The sequence below is a fragment of the Varanus komodoensis genome, unplaced genomic scaffold, assembly GCF_004798865.1.
Source record: "Varanus komodoensis strain SLA01 unplaced genomic scaffold, ASM479886v1 scaffold5, whole genome shotgun sequence".
In the NCBI taxonomy this organism is placed as follows: domain Eukaryota; kingdom Metazoa; phylum Chordata; class Lepidosauria; order Squamata; family Varanidae; genus Varanus; species Varanus komodoensis.
Genome location: NW_025336087.1, coordinates 4,805,693 through 4,824,644, shown reverse-complemented (window position 1 = coordinate 4,824,644; position 18,952 = coordinate 4,805,693). Strand labels below are relative to the sequence as shown.

Genomic DNA, 18,952 nt, shown 5'->3' with positions numbered 1-18,952 from the left:
CCAATTCAAATTACTGTCAACTCTCCGCTAAGCTACTGCTGTGCCAAGACAGGAACTTCTGGCTTGCTTTTGTTTTTCGTGTTCTTATTATAGACAAGCCTTCTCTTTCATCGCTTAATCATGCCTGCTTTCAAGGAAGGAATACCTTGCGGACAGTTCTGATGCTCTGGGTTGTGCTTTTCAGGGAATGGCCTCTCTTCATTGGGCTGCATTCCACAATCGACCTCAGCATGTCCAGACACTGCTGCATAAAGGAGCTGATCCAACCTTGGTAGACAAAGATTTTAAAACGGCTCTTCACTGGGCAGTTCAGGTATGGAATGGCTGTGAGCAATTTAACAGTAACTATGTCTCTTCACTGGAGCCTTTTGTTTACATAGTTTGACACATCGAAGTTTATAAAAAGTAAAAAAGGTATTCCTAATGGAAACATGGGCTGTGCAGGTTTCCAAATTGCTGGGAGGGCCACAGAATATATTGCACGACTGTTAGTTCAGCTCTGTTTCTCAGATACACAGACCAGCGTTTATAACTAAGGGAGAGAAAATGACAAGTAGTATTTGGCCATCAGATAAATGTGGTTACAATATATAAAACCAATTACTGGGGCAGCTAAACTCACAACATTATGTCACAATTTGGTTTGAATATTACATTACCCACAGTTCATACACCCAAAGTTAGCTACAGAATTCTAAGAAGTGATTCAGCTCTGTAAGAAATGCCTAACCACAAAGCTGCCTAAAGCTAGAAGTATAAAAACTCTGGCTTGGAATTGAAAGAAGAAAGGAAGTTGAATGTATTGCTGACTGAAGGCACATTGGCAGAGAACAAAGGCTGTCTTCAGTATGCCCAGGCTTAGGCCAGCCCGGTGCCAGAACACTGGGTGACTGGGCAAATGCCACACCCTGTTTGGGCAAGACTGGAGCACAGGGGTGTTGCTATGTACCTAAGACATCAGGTACCCAGGACACAAATCTACCTAAAATTTGCATATGGTGTTTTATTTATTAATGTGTTTTATTTATAGTATTTGTGTACCACTCCATTTTCAAGCAGATTCCAAAGCTGCAAACAGTACAGACTTAAAATAAATGTAAGAATAAAAGAGATATTTTGTTTTTTATCTGTATCTGCAAATGAATAATTACCAAGTTTTATTTGAATTTCACAGGTGGCAAAGTCAGCCTATTACTGAATTTATTACCGTAACCTATTATGGTACTGAATCTGCCTTGGTTGCCCTGTACGATGACCTGTGCAGGGAGAAGGACAGGGGGAGTGTATCCCTGTTGGTTCTTCTGGACCTCTCAGCGGCTTTCAATACCATCGACCATGGTATCCTTCTGGATAGGCTAGCAGGATTGGGGGTCGGAGGCACTGCTTTGCAGTGGTTCCGCTCCTATCTCAATGGCCAATTCCAGAAGGTGGTGCTGGGGGACTATGGCTCTGCGCCATGGCAGCTATGCCATGGAGTACCGCAGGGATCCATTTTGTCCCCTTTGCTGTTTAATGTCTACATGAAACCGCTGGGAGAGGTCATCAGGAGGTGTGGGCTGTGGAATCATCAGTATGCTGATGATACCCAGTTCTACCTCTTGTCCTCCACCAATCCAGGTGAGGCAGTGCCGGTGCTGAACCGGTGCCTGGCTGAGGTAATGGGCTGGATGAGGGCCAATAAACTGAAGCTCAATCCAGACAAGACGGAGGTCCTGTTGGTTGGCGGATTGGGCTTCGGGGAGGGTGAATTGAACCTAGTCCTGAATGGGGTTGCACTCCCTCTTAGGGACAAGGTCCGCAGCTTGGGAGTGCTCCTCAACCCAGAGCTTTCACTGGAAGCTCAGGTGACAGCGGTGGTGAGGAGCGCTTTCTTTCAGCTTCGGCTGATCCATCAGCTGCACCCCTACCTGGAGAACAACTGCCTGGCGACAGTGACACACACGTTGGTGACTTCCCAACTTGACGCGCTCTACGTGGGGCTGCCCTTGAAGACGGTCCGGATACTTCAATTGGTTCAAAATAGAGCTGCCAAGCTGCTGACGGGGACTGGGCATTATGTTCACATGACTCCAGTTCTCCGTCAGCTTCACTGGCTTCCCATTGAAGTCCGGGCCAATTCAAGGTGTTGGTGATGACCTATAAAGCCCTTAACGGCTTGGGTCCTGGTTACCTGAAGGAGTGCTTACGTCCTTATATGCCCGCCCGCCCCTTGAGATCAGCAGGAGAGGCTCTTCTCCGGGAACCCTCTGTGAATGATATTAGGAGGGTGAGTACTCAGAGGAGGGCTTTCTCTGCGGTGGCGCCCCATCTATGGAATGCGCTCCCCAGAGAGGTCTGCCTGGTGCCATCATTATTTGTTTTTCGGCGCCAGGCGAAGACCTTTTTTTTCAAACATTATTTTAATTGTTAATGTTATTTATTTATTTATTTAATTCTTTGGCCAGGGCGACTTAATTTATACTGTTAAATTATATTGTTTTATATGATGTTATTTATTTATGTTGTGAGCTGCCCCGAGGCTTCGGTGAATGGGGCGGCATAGAAGTTCCCTAAATAAATAAATAAATAAATAAATATTAATTTTTCATGCAAATCATCTCAAAGCAGAGGAAAGTTTTCCTAGACTTAAATGCCATGCCAGGAGAGATGGGAGGGTAGTCTTCCCTACCCAGCTGCAATACCTCTTGCAAATCACCCCTTGCATGACAATTAAGCTAGGGAAAAGGCAGAACTCAACACCATCCATTGGCACCAGAACTCAGAGTCAGAACTCTGAGGAATAGATTCAGAGTGCTAGGGAATAAGAAATGGATTAGCAGTGCCCCTGCCGGGCTATGGGAGGATAACTTTCTTTTTTTGCTCTTTGCATGGCCAAGTTCTGTGCCATAAAACAAGTCAGTTTCCCACATCTGCTCAGCTGTTGTCATGCCCTGCTCAAATAATCCTCTAAGGAAGAGCTAGAACTCCAAGAATGAGTGATACGGGGAGTGACCCATGTCAGAAGATCTGGGGGAGCCTGGGTCCTCAGAAGAAATCACTGTTGGTCTATTCCCAGAGGAGGATGGTGTGACTACCAATACCCTGAAAGTGTCATTACCTTAAAAGAAAAAACAGTAGGGCTCTTTCGAAAAGATGTTCTTGAATGCAATAGAGTACTCAGCAGCAGCAAGGACCTCCTCCCACAGGGATCTTTGCCCAAGGGCCTGCCTGTAACACAACTTAAGCTGAGCCCTGGCTATGGAGCTTAGACATCCAGTGCGAGAACAACATCATTTCTTCAGGTTCTGTGCCTTGTACTTTGTTTTGTGGACTTTTCCTTATGTGCCACTGACACTTGCAAGGGCTTCTGGTTGATTCTGCTTCTGAACTGTTTATTGCAGAGGTCTCAAACTCAACTTACCTGGGGGCCGCTGGAAGTAGAGTCTGGGTGAGGCTGGGCTGCATCAAGTGGTGGTGGTGGGCCGCTCATCCCGCATTGCTCCCAGAGGCTGGCCCGGGCGCCACCGGCGCTTTGAAGGCCACAGGGCCCCTGCCCCGTGCCCCACCCAACCCGGCAATTGGCCCACAGGCCGCGAGTTTGAGATCCCTGGTTTATTGGTTTGCTTAGAGTGCTTTGACTTTTGTATCTTGATTGTTCTTGTCTGAGCCTGACCAATTGCCTGTTTTATTGCCTTGCATTTTGGATTGCCCTGTAATTTTCTCTAACAGAGAGTCCAATTCAAATCATAACAGGACAACTTTGTTGTATAGAGGGTTGTTTTTCTGAGTAACTCAAGCCAAAGCCCTTTTGTGACCCAAAATGACTGGAACTGAGTTCATTAGTAGATTATGACCATCATTTACCATCGGTCCATGAGAAAATGTTGTTTAGTTAAAAATTTATATGTCATCCTTCAGGCCTATGCAACCTTTTCAAAACAGTGCACAAAACAAACATTATAAGACAAAAATTAAATTAATAACAACAACTAACAATTCAATCAAAGCCAGCAAACAGTTTTGGATTTTCTTAAGAGCTGCTATAAGCAACCAGGTCTCTAGAGTATATTTAAAAGCAATCATCAAGGTGCAGTTCCCATGAGAGGAAGATCTGTAAAGTTGGGGCCTCCACAGAAAAAGCTGTCTCCCGTCTCAAAGCATAGAATAATTCAGTATTTTTAAACAATAAAATAGTCCTCAGCTATATTTTAAACTGAAATTTTAATTATAAAGCATTTCAAAGTGTATTCATTTGGTATTGTACCGCATAACCTGAGGGTCCTTTGGAGTGGAAATGGGATATATAATCATGATTCTTTAAAAAATACAGAATATTGAAAACAAAGTAAATTTGTGAAACTACCGGCACATTCTAGCAATGGATCATGCCTGCATGAAAGCAGGCAAGCTGTATAAGGAACTGCCCTTGCAAAGTCAAGAGCTTCATGTAGAGCCCTTCTTTGTGTAGTACTGTAACACCCACCCTGTGTTGTACAGGAAGGTTGCTGTGTAAACTACCAGTGTAGTCTTCTTAAGCCATATATATTTGGTCTTCTTAAGCTCTATGCATTCAGCTTTCCATATGAGGGGCTGAATAGGAGCTAGCTATTTATCCTAGCATTTGTGGTTTATTAATTGCAGCTTAATTTAGTTGTGTGCTTTTATTCCGACAGTATTTGTGATGATACTATATGTTATTTATAGCTTTTGCTGAATTGTTCACTTGATTTATGTTGAGTTGTTTTCTTGATTGCATCCTACCCTAAGATCTATCATTACAGGAATAGTTAAAATATTTAAAGAAATATTTCAGTGAATAATGTATCTTAGTTCTATTCTGCTGCTTACTTCAAGAGAAATGTGCTTGGAATTGCAGCCTAAGTAATATGTGAAATATAACCTACCTCATATGGTTGTTGTGAGGATAAAATGGAGGGAGAGAGGACTATTTAAACCATGTTGGTTCCTTGCCAGCAGAGAAAAGGCAGCCTGTGCATGTAATGCAATAATAATAATTTCCATCAGCCTCTGCCAGCCTGGCCAATGAACGAAGATAATGTGAGTTGTGGTCCAGAAATCTGAATAACATGATGACCTAGATGACATTGGCTTGTGCTTTGTTTATTTGTTTTTATTTTTTAATATATTTAAGACTTTTCTAACCTGTCCAACTACTGATGTCTCTTTGTTCTCTGCTCTCCATAAGGCTGTGATCCTTCCTATATGTACTTGAGAGTAGGTCCCATTGAACTCAGTGGAATTTGTGAATAAACACCCACTGGCTTTACACTGGGACCATAGCAACCCCACTGATGAGGAAGACTGTAGGTCTTTGCTTGCATGTGCAGCCCTTTTAGAGTACTGTTAACACTCTAAAGTGAAACAGCAAAGCTATTTCCTCAAATTGGGAGGAAGGGGGAAAGTCAAAAGATTTTTTTTTCTTAATGACTTGTAGATTATGTGTCAGAGAAGGTAGTGTCCTAATTGAAGCTTAACATTGTATAAATCGATTTAAATTTAATGAATTAATGAACTGTTTGATGAAAAGCAACAACTTAATTAACGATCCTTTTACTACTGGATAGCTTTAATGGAAGTATATTTACATTAAGTGCCTTTTGTAGGGAGGAACTTAACACTAATCCGTAAATTTGGCTTCTTTTGAACACTGCTGTTTTTCAGAGTGGGAACCGGATACTGTGTTCTATCATCCTGAGCCACCATCAGGGCCCATCCATAATAAACTATGATGATGAGAATGGGAAGACTTGCATTCACATTGCTGCTGCTGCAGGATACAGTGACATTATCAGTGAGCTGGCTGAAGTCCCAGAATGCAACCTGCAGGCCCTTGACGTGGATGACAGGTGACCATGGAAACCAACGGAAAAGAGCTGCAGAGCTCTGGCCAAGGTCCTTCTTGTTTTGACTGGCAGTGAAAGCAAAGACATTCTGCTGCTTTCTAACGAAACACAGCCCCTAATGAAATGATTAGGGGCTCCCCAATGGCTCCCTCTTGCTAAGCAACGACTCAGCAAGTGGGTCTCCTAACCTTCATTGTTATAATTCACATTCATGCAAAGCAAAATCAAGTTATTCAGATGGTTTCTTAGAACATTGTTTATGTAAAAGGTAATCTGTGTTTACTAGGAGTGAGTTCTACAGTGTATATATAACCTGACAGTAAAGAATTATGATAGTTGGGATTAAAGGGAATGTTTACAGGTCAGAAGATTCAGTTTCTACATTAGTTTCAGCCCCCTGAGCTCTCATTTACAAATTAAGACTTGTCCTGATTTGAAGGTAAAAACCTACAATAGGCTCACATCCATACAAAAACACCCTTCCATGTCCATCTTTCTGTATTTTGGGAGAAGCCATTCCTTTCATGGCACAAATTCATTTAAGTTTTGTAAAATAAAGAATAACTGAAGTTAAAACAGGCCCTAATTATCTGGGAACGCAGTAGGTCCAGAAGTAGTTGATACAGATGATATATAATAATATATATATTGCTGCTGCCTGTCTGTTCTCCATAGTCAGACAACAAGTCCTGACATATTCATTCTCCTGGATGGGAGTTGGTCCTCTTATGTAATACTGCCATTCAGGAACAATAAATAAATAAATAAATAAATAAATAAATAAATCTAAAGCCTCAAATTAAGTTCAAACTGGAAAGTACTTGCTCTGGAATACAAATATATTGAGATAAAGTCTTATCAGCAGAATTGCACAGAGCATGAGATATGCAAACATAATTAAGGGTTTACTACTGAAATTCAAGCTTCTGGCTTTGCTGAATATTGAAGTACAATTTCTTTGAACTGGAGTCTGAGAACAACTGAGAAGACTCTAACAGGTAAGTGACAAGAACATGGATTAAATTTCACAGCTCCAGGAAATTTAGCAAAAGGATGCTTTACAGGAAGTGATGAGCTGTGATCAAGCCATTCGCCTCTGGCATATCATGCGATTCTGCAGGGTTTTCAACAGCTCAGTCTATTGCCTTACTTTTACCCTAAATTTAAACAACACAAGGTTATAACTTAGATTCCTTTTCTGCTCTCTAGGACACCTCTGCACTGGGCTGCAGCAGCAGGAAAAGCTGACTGTGTAAAGGCCTTGCTAGAGCTGGGGGTAGATAGCAGCCCAAGGGACATCCATGAGAACATCCCACTGACCTATGCTATGTACTGTGGTCACACTGCATGTGTCCAGCTACTCTCACAAGAGAAAAGGTAATGTCTTCCCTTTTGACATACTCTTCAAGCCAGCCCATCAAAAATCATGACACCAAGTAGGAACAGTTTTAACCTTAGAGCAAAACTATCAAGAGGTTGTTCCATGTGCTGCTTTTCTCTGAGAGCCTTTCCAGACAGTTGGGGGTTTTTTCCATGCAATAATCAAATAACGCTACACTGAATGTGTTCCCATTTTCTATTTGTGAGTCGAAACCAGTCATTTCTGGTTGAAAATAGATTTCCCCTACCCACACCCCCATCATAGGTTATATGATTATTCAAAATTCTAAAAATCTGGTCTGATGGCATTGTTTCTTCTGACAGCTGTAGTGCCAGTTCCATATCATGAGTTGTATATTATGCAGACATCCAGATGACCAGACACCCCTCTACAAACATGCCTACCCAACACTCAGACAATAGGGGTGAAGCTGATAGCATGCTCAGATTTCAGACCAGACCAGACCAGACCAGAGTTTATTATAAGTAATTAGCTGCCAGTCATGTTAAATGTATTACATTTGTCCCCTTGGCCTTAGCTCATGAATGCAAGGCTAGAACAAGAAGTTTCACAGTTCTAAAAGTTACATATTTGAGTCACTTAATAAAAAACATATTTTCATGATCATCTGTCCTTCCAGCTCAGCAATGGAAGGATGCATATTTTTCCTAATGTCAGAATAGACATGACATTCTAAAATAAAATGGGTAATGTCTTCCAGTAAGAAGGAATTACAAAAACAAAGTCTCTTCTTTGGAACTGGTAGGGTGCAATATAACCTTGCTCTCCTCTACATTTGATTGTTAAACACATGTGCAAGGAAGCCCCTGACAGTGGCTAAGAAGTATGGAAATGTTTATTTATTAAAATTGTGGGGCATTTTTCAAAATTGCCAAATCTTTGCAAAAAAACAAACAAAAAATCCGCTTCTTTATGATCAGCTCTAGTTATTACTCATTTGTGCATGAGAACCAGATGTTATTTATCCAAGTAGCACTTTTATTACAAGAATGTTGTATTTCTCCAATTCTCAAACTGCACTTTGGTGAAATCTATTTTCCACTCCCTAACCCTAGCTGGTGGGTCAGCAGTAACAGAAAACTTTAATGTGATTATGTGAACATCACAAGCTTTAAGTTGCTAGAACTGCAGGAATATTTCTGATGATCCAAAAAGAAAAATAATCCTCATTATAATAGTATCATTTTGAAAACTATTTTCACATTTTTATTATTGGAGTTTTAGAGCCAGGGAATGGTGCTTGTTATAGTTTTCACCTTGGGAAGCTTAATAAAAAAGGAGAAGAAGCTGGAGGTGGCAGAGTTGGATTAAAATTGTGATATGGGGAGCAGAATTTTAAGTCTGCTCCTACCTCAGCCCCAGTTGAAATTCCATACCTGCTGTATGCGACTGGGAGGAAAGCTCCCAATGGCACATTTAGTTTGATCCTTGGAGTTTTCAGATCAGTCTTTAATAGGGCAATTGCTTTTTTTTCCCCATCCAACCATGGTATTTGGTCAAACAGGTTTTAGTACTTCAGCAGTCTGCAAAACCTGCTCAAAAAGGCAGGCCAGAAAGAAAATTGTACATATCTTTAGGCTCTGCTCATTAGAACTGGCTCAATAGTGATGTGATTTCCATTTCTTCTAGCTTGTAGCCACTTACTACTACTAATTTATCATAACTTTTCCCAGTCTTCTGAGTGTTACATTTTTCTATCTTGCCCCTCACTTCAGTTGATTATTAGAATTAGCATTATTTCCTGTGTTGTAGAGTGGAAATACTTAAGCCATTTTTCTGATAAAACTGCAACAAGCTACACTTCCTGTAAGTTTACTAGAAGTTGATTACTTAGAGGATGATCTCAAGCCTTTGCTCCAAGGGCACACAATTAATTATATTGACAGATTCAGAAAACAAAGATAAAACTGGAACTTCCTCCAGCTGTTACTGAGTGCTATATTACTTGTCAGCTGAAATCCTATTATAGTTCTAAATCTGCTATGCAAAATATCTGAACCTTTCTGGTTCTGTTTCATTCATTCTGTTTAATTTCAAGTTTGTGGGATTTTGCCATTACCTGGGTAAGATACTTTATCAAGAACAGTTTTCTTGAAAAACAGAAGATTGCATTTTTCCTTAACTTGGTTTTTTTTTTAAAGACCTGCACTGATACAACAAGTTTCCTCCCAGAGCAACAAATTCCTAAAGAAGGAAGGTAGATTTAGTGTGCTTAACCAAATCTTCTGCAAAAAGAAAAGGGAAGAGGATAAGAAGGGAAACCCAAAGGACAAGAATAGAGAAAAATCTCGGAGGGAAGAGACTTCAGAAGTAGATGAGATCATCACCACATTTGACTGCATTATGGATACCAGCTGCAAAGGCTCTTCTGAGGGAAATGTCACAGCTATTGACTTTAAAAGAAGAAGTACAGATACCCAGAAGTATCTTATTTCTGAAAATAATATGCCGGACTGCAATGGCCTTCCGCCAATAAGAACACAAAGTCTCCCACCAATTACCGTTGGTCATTCATTTTTAACAGCTTCTCACACAGCAAGCTCTAGCCTGAGTTTGGGGACTGACACTCAACATTTTGCACACTGGTCTCAAAAAAGCAGAAGTGAACATGACTTGTCAGATCAAAGGAGTAACTGTCAAACTCTGGGCAATCCTTGGAAAGTTAACACTAACCAAATACTCACCTGTAAAGTCTGGACAACAATGCCTTCTGATAATAAACGGATAGATGGATTGTTCTCAGACAGATCCCGTCACGTACTATTGTGTCCCCCCCATCTTCCACAACTGCCTAATTATCCGTCAGGTAATTTTTTCCCTCCTTTATTTCTTGGGCGTGTCTAAAGAAGACTTATACTTGCTATAAAAGACTTGCATGCCATGATGTCCTGTCAATGGAACTTATCCCCCTGTCTAGGTATCTGTCTGGCACTAAACTGCATAGTAGCAGACTAAGCTGGGAGGATTTTTAACTGAGGTTTTTAATTATCTCTATTGTGACTGAATTGTTACTGCTGCTGGAAAAAGATAGATATGCAAGGGAGCAGTTTTAATGTTTATACTTTAAAAGAAATATTTATGTCCTATGATTGAGGAAGCTGCCTTGTACCAGGTCAACCATTTTGTCCACTTAACTTGGAGTGGTTCTGTAGGGTTTCCATGAAAGGTCTTTCACTTTATGTGTGCATGTATTTATTTCTATATTGCCCAATAGCGAAAGCAACTATCAGTTGTGTTTAACTGAAAACAGCAGGAAGTACACAATGCAGCTTATGCACAATGCAGCTTATGCAACACTCTGTCCCTGAGATGTGGTCTTTTCCCTTTCCTCCTTTTCAATCACTAATCCTCAAGATGGTTTCCATTACTTATTTAATTTTTATCCTTTTAAATAATAATGGCCAGTAAGAATATCCATATATTGGTCATTAAAAATAATAAACATTTTTTGAGTTAGTATGCATATGTGTTATAGCCTTTCCAAGCTGGTACCCTTCAGATATGTTAGACAATTCCCATAATCCTATTACCTATAGTCTCTGATGAGGTGGGAGCTGTAGTTAAGCCTGTCTAAATCTGGTGTTTGGGTAATACAGGGAAAGTACATCTGGAATGGCATTTGGCTTATACTTTTAGAAATTCTGGATTAGAATTGTCATTTGTTCAAATGGCTATCTTTGTTGGGGTTAGCAACTGTAGAGTTGATCTACCATATCACGGGAGGAAACCATTTGTGTCTCAAACCATGAATGTTGTGTCTCAAACCTGTGTTATCTGTAATGTTTCAATTGCTACTTGGTCAAAGTTGTAATTAAAAAGTAGCAAACAAGCTACACCAATGAGTTCTGCAATACTGGGATACCTGCAGACCTGAGCCCATGGGACCCCAGCCTCAAATCTAAATCTGTTTCTCAGGGCCCTGGACTTACTTACCAAAGCTTTAAGTGTTCATTGGTACCAATGAAAGACAGGGTTTTTTCCTTAGCTTAGACACTGTGAAGGGTAGAATTTTCAAGGGGGATTACAGTGGGGGAGGAAAGGGTTAACTCCCATCCATATCTCAGGCTTCATACCCTTTCAAAACAAGCACAATTTATAAATCTACATATGTTTTTGCTATTTTAGGGAAAACATTTCAACAGGCTGCTCTAGAACAACACAAAGTAAAAGATCCAACACCCATGAGGAACAACTTGGCTCCCATACTGAATCACTGTGTTGAGAAAGGTAAGAATCTTATCAGTGTGGGATCTGTTTAAAAAAGTATTATTCCTTTAATATACTTCCTAAATCCCATATCATGCTTTGTGCATCATAGGGCTGCATTTTTTTTCCTGTATGTATAAAAGGAAAGGCCTACTACTGTATGAGGCCTTGCATGTTGCTATTACGATTAACCATAATTCCATTCAAGCCTCATATTACATTCTCTTAAGAGGGGCTAATATGCAACTTGCAAAAGGAAGTTCACTATTTGCAAACCAAAGCCAATGCTAGCAGGAGTTAATGGAAGCTGCATCCCCAAACAACTGGAGGGTACCTGATTGGGTAAAGCTGGTGTAGAATGTAGACTACATTAGATGGAAAGGCAGGGTATAACCATTTGATGAGGAAAATACATAAATAATTGTTGGTATTTTTGTGTGACTTAAAGTCTTGCAGGCAAAGTGGTTTCCCTAGTAGCTGACCACAAGTTCACAGCTTTACCAAACAGACAATGCATTGCTTTACTGGTAACTGCAGATGCAGCATATCAAAATCTACCTAGTAGATGCACTCTGCTCAGTATGTCATGTTTTCATGGCTTTTCTGGACTGGAAACACAAGTTTCCTGATCTATTCTAATAATTCTCCGGTCAAAGAGAAAGCTGTCTCTAGCTAGTGAAGCCAAAGCCATTAACTGTGCTCGTTCAGAGAGAGACTAGGCAGTATTTGCTGTTGAAATGGTACATGGTGAGAATGGTACATTTTAAGCAGCTTCACCATAAGCAATAAAAAGTCTCAAAGAAAAAAAAGTTCAGTTATTTTAATTAATTGATTAGAGAACTTGAGAAGGCAAAACCGAACAAGCTTTCAGTTACCAAACACTATGGGGGAAAGGGGCTTGCCAAGATTAGAAGAATATAAAAGAAATAAAATTGACAGCACAAACCAACCCATGCTTGGTTGGAAGTAACCCTCAAGTAAACTCCTAAGTAAATGACTTTAAAATTTCTCTAATATTAAAATAGAACTCCACAAAACATTAGCAAGTAAAAATTGCAAATGAAGTAAATTTTAGAAAGCTGCATACATTAAGAGAAATCTTCAAACTTCATAACTGGAAAAAATGAAGAAAACCAAAAGCAGAGTGAAGGAGCAAAACAGATGCACTTAAAAATAGTACTGCAGAAAAGAAGTGGCTTATTCGATGTTTATAAAAACTAAGTAGCACTGTCAGAAAACCAAAGCACAACTAAATCTAAACTTGCAATGCAAGCCAAGACTTTAGACAAAACTAAGACCCACTAATTTCAGTGTAATTTACCCCAATGGAAATGTAAATAAGATTTGAGCCCTAGGCTGCAATATTCTGCATATTTCATTGGGCATAACCCTAATTATACTGAAGGGAATTATTCCCAAGTAGATGTGCTGTTAAACAGATCACACTGTTAATATTCAAAAATTTTATTTAGCTACTATATTGTATTGGTTGTTTTAATATATACCTTGCTGATCTCTTGTTCTTCAATAATTATTAAACATTACTATAATATTTAACTATATAGTTAATAACACATTGTATAGTAATACATTAATAGATGTAAAATACAATAAAATGCAGTGCAAAATACAACAGCATGTAATTGCAATACAAAATACAACACAGAATGCAAAACAATTTAAATAGCTAGGATAATTTCAATACAGCAAGCCTGCTACAAGGAAAAACAGCTGACATAAGCCCCTCCTTCCAAAAATCATGGCATGCTGTTAATTGCCTCTGCATTTTGGACCAACTTAACCTGGTGCTGAAGGGATAGCCGAGCTGGTGCCAGGTGGACCTCATAAGGAGTTGTTCTATAATCAGGACCACCACTTGAGAAGGACCTTTTCCTTGGCGTCTTCTTCCAAGCCTCCCTCAGAGGTGGCACTCAGAGAAAGGCCTCAGATGTTGAACACTATAGCTGGACACATCCTTGTGTATATCAGTGATTAAACACAGAAAGGGAAATGACAAAGGAAAATGAATGTATAAATACATAGCAGAATTACAGATACATCCATTATATCTCTAAAACCTTATAATCTTTCCTGCTTCATATGGAAACCTGTGTATGTTAAAAATGCCCTGATGGACATTCATGTATAATGGGAAGCAATCCCACGCACAAATACAATGCTAATTTCTAAAACAATAGTCACAGTACTTGGATCCTATCTCACCATTGTTTTTAGCAAAATTATTGCATTCAAGGGGAAACCCAAAAGAATTTAGATTTACTTTTCAGCTACATGTCATCAAATTTATTGGAACAAACTTCAGTTTAACCACTAGATACTATCCTATGCCAAGTAATTGTATTAACCTGTCTAATATTTGTATTCTTATGTGGCAATCCTGTGGCCCATACCTCATAGAAAGCCACATTGAACTCCGTGGACCTTACTTCTGAGTAGACATGTACATGATTGCACTGTAATTTAATTTCTGCTACGTTCACTTCTTCCATTTTGCTGCCTATCAGCCACTTTCTAGGATCCCAAGAATAATGTCTTCTTTATACCACCTTTTTTCAGGCAATCTCTTAATCCTCTGGTTTATAACACATGACTATAAGGGGCTGTCATGTTATGCAAACCTAGACCATTCCCTGAGGTCACTCATTTGAGGTCAAGAAGCCATCCTGAAACCCACAGTTTGTACTAACACCTGTTGCTCCCACTGTGGATTGTTGTTATCCAAATATGGGCGACAAACCCCATCATAGGTCCAGAGAAGTGGGTAAAGCAATGGTCAACAAGAGAAACAAACACCTCTTGCCAAGCAAGCCTGGGTCACTGCCAGTTGTCCCACCAATGCCCAAAAGCCATAATGGGGGCCAGCATCAACTTAGTTCCCCTCCACACCATATATGTGAGCCCCTTGGTGTTCACCACGGCCTCTCCCCCCCGCACTTACACATGACGGCAGCGGTGGCGGCTGCGTCTTCTATTGTTTTTCTCACTTTCTAGTTTGATGGCTAGTGAAAGTGACTTCAAAGCACTGAGGGGCTGACACTTGTTTATCACCCTCTTTTTGTCTCTCCAAATGTGCACAATTTTTAAAAAGTTTTTAAAATTTATTTTTCAAGCATGCATTCGCACACTCCTCTTGGCCCAAAATGGCATGCGTTGTGTGGACAGTATACTGGAGGCTACCTGCTGTCAAACTGGAACAGGGACATTTCATGGGCAGTGACCCAGAGATGCTGCCAGGAGCTTTACTTTGCATTTTCATTTCTCTTCATCGCTGAGAAATGAAAAGCCATGAGTCAGCTTTACTTGTGGAAAGGGAATAGCCAGTAGATCACTTTGAGGCAAGATCCTTCAGAAGTGGTTTTGGAGGATTTTCTGGGGGGCGGGCTCCCTTAGAGCAGGGGGTCCTCAAACTTTTTAAACAGGAGGCCAGTTCATTGTACCTCAGACTGTTGGGGGGCCAGACTATAGTTTGAAAAAAATATGAACGAATTCTTATGCACACTGCACATTAAAAATTAATTACAATTAAAAATAATTAAAAATTAATTAAAATTGAAAATCATTAAAACATTAAAAAATGTTTGCTCTGTTCACTCGGGCTGCAGCAGAAGCCCAAGATGAGGTGGGGAAGAGCTTGTCCATATACAAGTGACATAGCTACAACACAAGGCACTAAATATAGTATTTTGCATAATGCAGCTGATGACTTCAACTGGCATTTACAAAGAATGAAGGAAAAATACTAAGGATAAATATTGTTAATGCCAGTCTTAGTATTTGATGCAAGTTAGCCCAGAACAATTCCCACAATACACAATGGCTATATTTGGATGCAGAGCTAATGACTACCATATTTTAAGTACAACCTTGCCAAAACTGGTACTGTCCAGATGAGTTGGACTGCAACCAGTCCTCACCACCACCCCAGTTCCAAGGGAGCGGGAGGCCAGAGAGGCGAGCACAGGGCGGCTCCGAAGTAAGGGCTTCTTTCAGAGCTGAGGGGAGGCAAGGGACTGGCTGAGCGGGGCACCTCCCGCCTCTCCCTGCCACAGGGGGAAGAAGCATGGTGGCCGCTCGATGGCAGTGGGGGCTTGGTCATAGAAAGCCACGGATCCCGTGCCTTTGCCGCAGCCTTCTCTGGGCAAGCTGTGGCCATCATCGAGCAGCAGCCCCCGGGCTCGGCAAGGCGGCCGCAGCTTGGCCCACAGCCCAGGGACATGGCTCACATACTTTAAAATGTATTTTAAAAGTTGTATTTTGATTACCTCCAGTCCTTTTTTAGTGTCTTCGTCATTCTCTCGCTCTTCTGCCCTCCTCTCTTCTGTTTCCTGCTCTATATTCCCACTCTTATATGCATGCAATGTGGGGGGAAGAGCCGGCACATGCACAGTTGAGCTGTTACATTTGGCGTGTGCGCTGGCTTTCTGCTCAGTTTGAAAGAATGCCTGTGCCAGCTTAGAGCTTTTGGACTCACTTGGAGATCGTTTTCTCCGAGCAAGTCCAAAAGCTCTGAGGTGGGCCAGATAAATGAGCATGGCAGGCCATATCCGGCTCGTGGGCCTTAGTTTGAGGACCCATGCCTTAGAGGCTATGTGTTTGGGAAAGTGGAAAACCGTGAGCCACCTCCTTTACAGAAGTATAGAGTAGTAACAGCTACCTGTGGAAACTTTGATTCCTTTTCAGAGGGGTTTCAGGAGTAGGCTCCCCATGTTTGCTTGCTTGTTTTACCCCCAGAGGAACATATCCATTCATGATTGCATGTGTCCTTTTGAAAAACCCTGGGGAGTTCTGTCAAAACAAAACCCTTTAAAAGGAACTAAGTTTTGACAGCTAGCTGTCAAACCTCCAGGCTCCCATGAAAGGGAGTGGTTCATATTCTTTCACATTTTCCAAGAACATGAAGACATAGTTAGATGTTCAGGGCTGTTGCCCTAAGCACAGCAGTGGGGAACTTCTGACCTTCTAGATGATGCTAGACTGTAACTCCCAACATCCTAGATTGTTGGCCAGGCTCACCAAGGCTGATCAGAAATGGACATCTAGAGGCCATATGTTCCCAACCCTGCTCTAACAAGCTCCTGAAAGTGCTTTTTTCTAGCAGAGTTTGGGGAGCATATAGCATGTGACATTGTTCTTACATGGGTTTAGGCAAAATAGTGTACAGCTGTCCTGTATGAAATTCTTGCTTTTTTGCTACATGCACGTGTATTTGAAAGTGGAAGCTTGTCTGCTCAGAAAAACTACCTATTTGGTCAGTCTGACTCTACCCATTTTATTGATGGGCAGCTCCTGCATGAATGCGTAAAGAAGCTGTGCATGTAAACGTAGCTGTTCCCATGTCATTGTTTTCCTCTTCCAAATGGAGAAGGATTTTGGATTGAACAGAAATAAGCAACATCCATAGAAGATGTCTTTAATCTGCTCCATGATTTCAGCTGAAGATTCATAAGCAGTTTTCAAGAGAAACAAGATTAGATAACAATCACAGATGCATGTCGTATGGTTGGGCATATGAGAAAACAAACACATAACTTATTTCCAGGACAAATTCTCAGCTAACTCAAGAATTCCAGTGCTACAGAAAAGTCTCTGTAATTTATCTTTTTAAAAAATAGATTTCCCTTCAGTATTTTCCCCTAGCCAATTGCTGCTAATGTGCATGACAGTAAGTGTTATACCTAGGTTGGGCCTAATTTTAACTGGAAGTAAACTGCTTTAGTTTCAACTGCATTTATTGCAAAGTAGTTGAAAATAAACCAGACTCAAATGCCTTATACTCCCCAGTAAAGGGAACTTGCTTATGCAACTGTAGGCAGTATTCATAGGAGGAATGGCATACTCAGCAAATAAAGTATTTATCAGTTGTTGTGCATGTGTTTGGAGGATATGAAAAGATGCAAGAAGCACTTGCTAGTGATTACAGGCAGGCAAAGCTAGTCATTCAAGAGGAAAATACAGTCAATAAATGGCTGTAATGACAAAATAGAAAAAACAAAAAACAGCAGAATTAAGGACTGAAATAAGATGAGAAGGTGGATGCCCAAGAAGAAGAAAGACACTCAAGACGAGAAATATTCAGAACCTGAATTAGGATCTTAGCTACATCAAAGTCAATGAGATCTCTGCAATATTGATTAAAACACACACAGAGAAATTCTTTCTGAGAGGGTTAAATGTGTACATAAAAAGATGGAGCCAAAGAATGCTTGTGTTTCTCTGTTTTGCAGTGAAAACAGTAACAGAGCAATCAAAAGGGACAGGGGAAGGAGAATCCATGATTGATGTATCAGCTGGTTTTTTTTTTTTTTTTTTTAAGAAAAAGCCACATTGGGCAGACAAAGCAGCAGCAAACTGGAAGTTGTAAGATCTTTTTTACTGCTAGAGCCTGCATAGAGTTGCACTCTTAAAAATCAAAAAACCCAAATAGGCTGTATCCAAGAATATTTAACCCTTCAAAATGAGTTCACTAACTGCAGTGAAACAATACAAAAAAGAGAGCTAAAATCTTAAGGACAGACACTCCAGTGCACAGATTCCTTTGTTTTTATTTTTATTAAGATATACCCAGCATCTCCCCAAAAGGTAAAAACTGGAGACAAAATAAGGGTAGCGGTTAGGAAAATGGGTACAGCTGGAGTGTATATGGTACAACATGACTGCAGATGGGACAATTCTTGAACTACGATGGTGCAACTGAAAGGGTAAGACAGTACAGTGCACCATCCCTTTTGTTTTCAGTGGACTGCAGTACCCTGAAAATTAAGCACTGATCTCTTGGTTTGTTTCTGACTTCTCTCTTCCAGGCCAGCTACCACCCAGCGAAGCTTCTCAGGGTGTCAAGGAATCAAAGCCGCCATCTTTAAACTCCTTAAGGACTGGCACCTCTGTTCTTCCACCAGCTCTTACAACCAAAGCCTCCAAAGTGGGCCTTTCTCAGAGTCACTTGCTGTACTCTTTCTTACCCATGCCATCAGCAGAGCCTCTCCGGACAAACAGAGTCCTGCCTGCTATTCCAAGCCAGAAAGGATGCAGCTTCCCAGGAGAAGTACTTAACCAGTCTCACTGCAAATCAAACACTGACAATTAGGTCATGAGGCCCAGGTGGTCCAAGAGCTGTTGGATAAGAAAACCACTCAACATTTGCTTTTCAATCCATTGTTAGAGAGTTGGCAAACAGACAGTTTTAAAAGGCAAACAGCATTTATCACAGCAATCTATTTGGTGCATTAATTTAACTTAATAGATTGGGAAAGTGCTAACAAATGTACAGTGGAAGCAGAAGAAAAAGATGTCAAAGGGCAACATTAACTTTGCTATCTAGTTGTGGAAGCTGAGTGAGAATGCCAATTTGCTGTAGTGAAGGTGCTGGACCCAAGCTAATGGGCCTAATAATGTGGTACACTTGCATCTCTTTCAGGGCGCCATCTGAAGGCCAATCAAAAGGATTTACCTAGCACACCAGGCATATTTAATAGGCTCTCTG

At 40.7% G+C, this 18,952-nt stretch overlaps 1 protein-coding gene across 1 annotated transcript in view; it reads left to right on the top strand.

Annotated features, from left to right (window-relative positions):
- The window catches only part of ANKRD55 (ankyrin repeat domain 55), a 39,605-nt gene extending 21,049 nt beyond the window's left edge, over positions 1–18,556 (top strand). Inside the window, exons 6-11 of the mRNA XM_044446725.1 lie at positions 185–313; positions 5,662–5,846; positions 7,053–7,220; positions 9,387–10,051; positions 11,371–11,472; positions 18,273–18,556. Coding sequence (XP_044302660.1) covers positions 185–313; positions 5,662–5,846; positions 7,053–7,220; positions 9,387–10,051; positions 11,371–11,472; positions 18,273–18,556 — 1,533 coding nt within the window. The remainder of the gene's footprint in view (positions 1–184; positions 314–5,661; positions 5,847–7,052; positions 7,221–9,386; positions 10,052–11,370; positions 11,473–18,272) is intronic.
- The last annotated feature ends 396 nt before the right edge of the window (positions 18,557–18,952 follow it).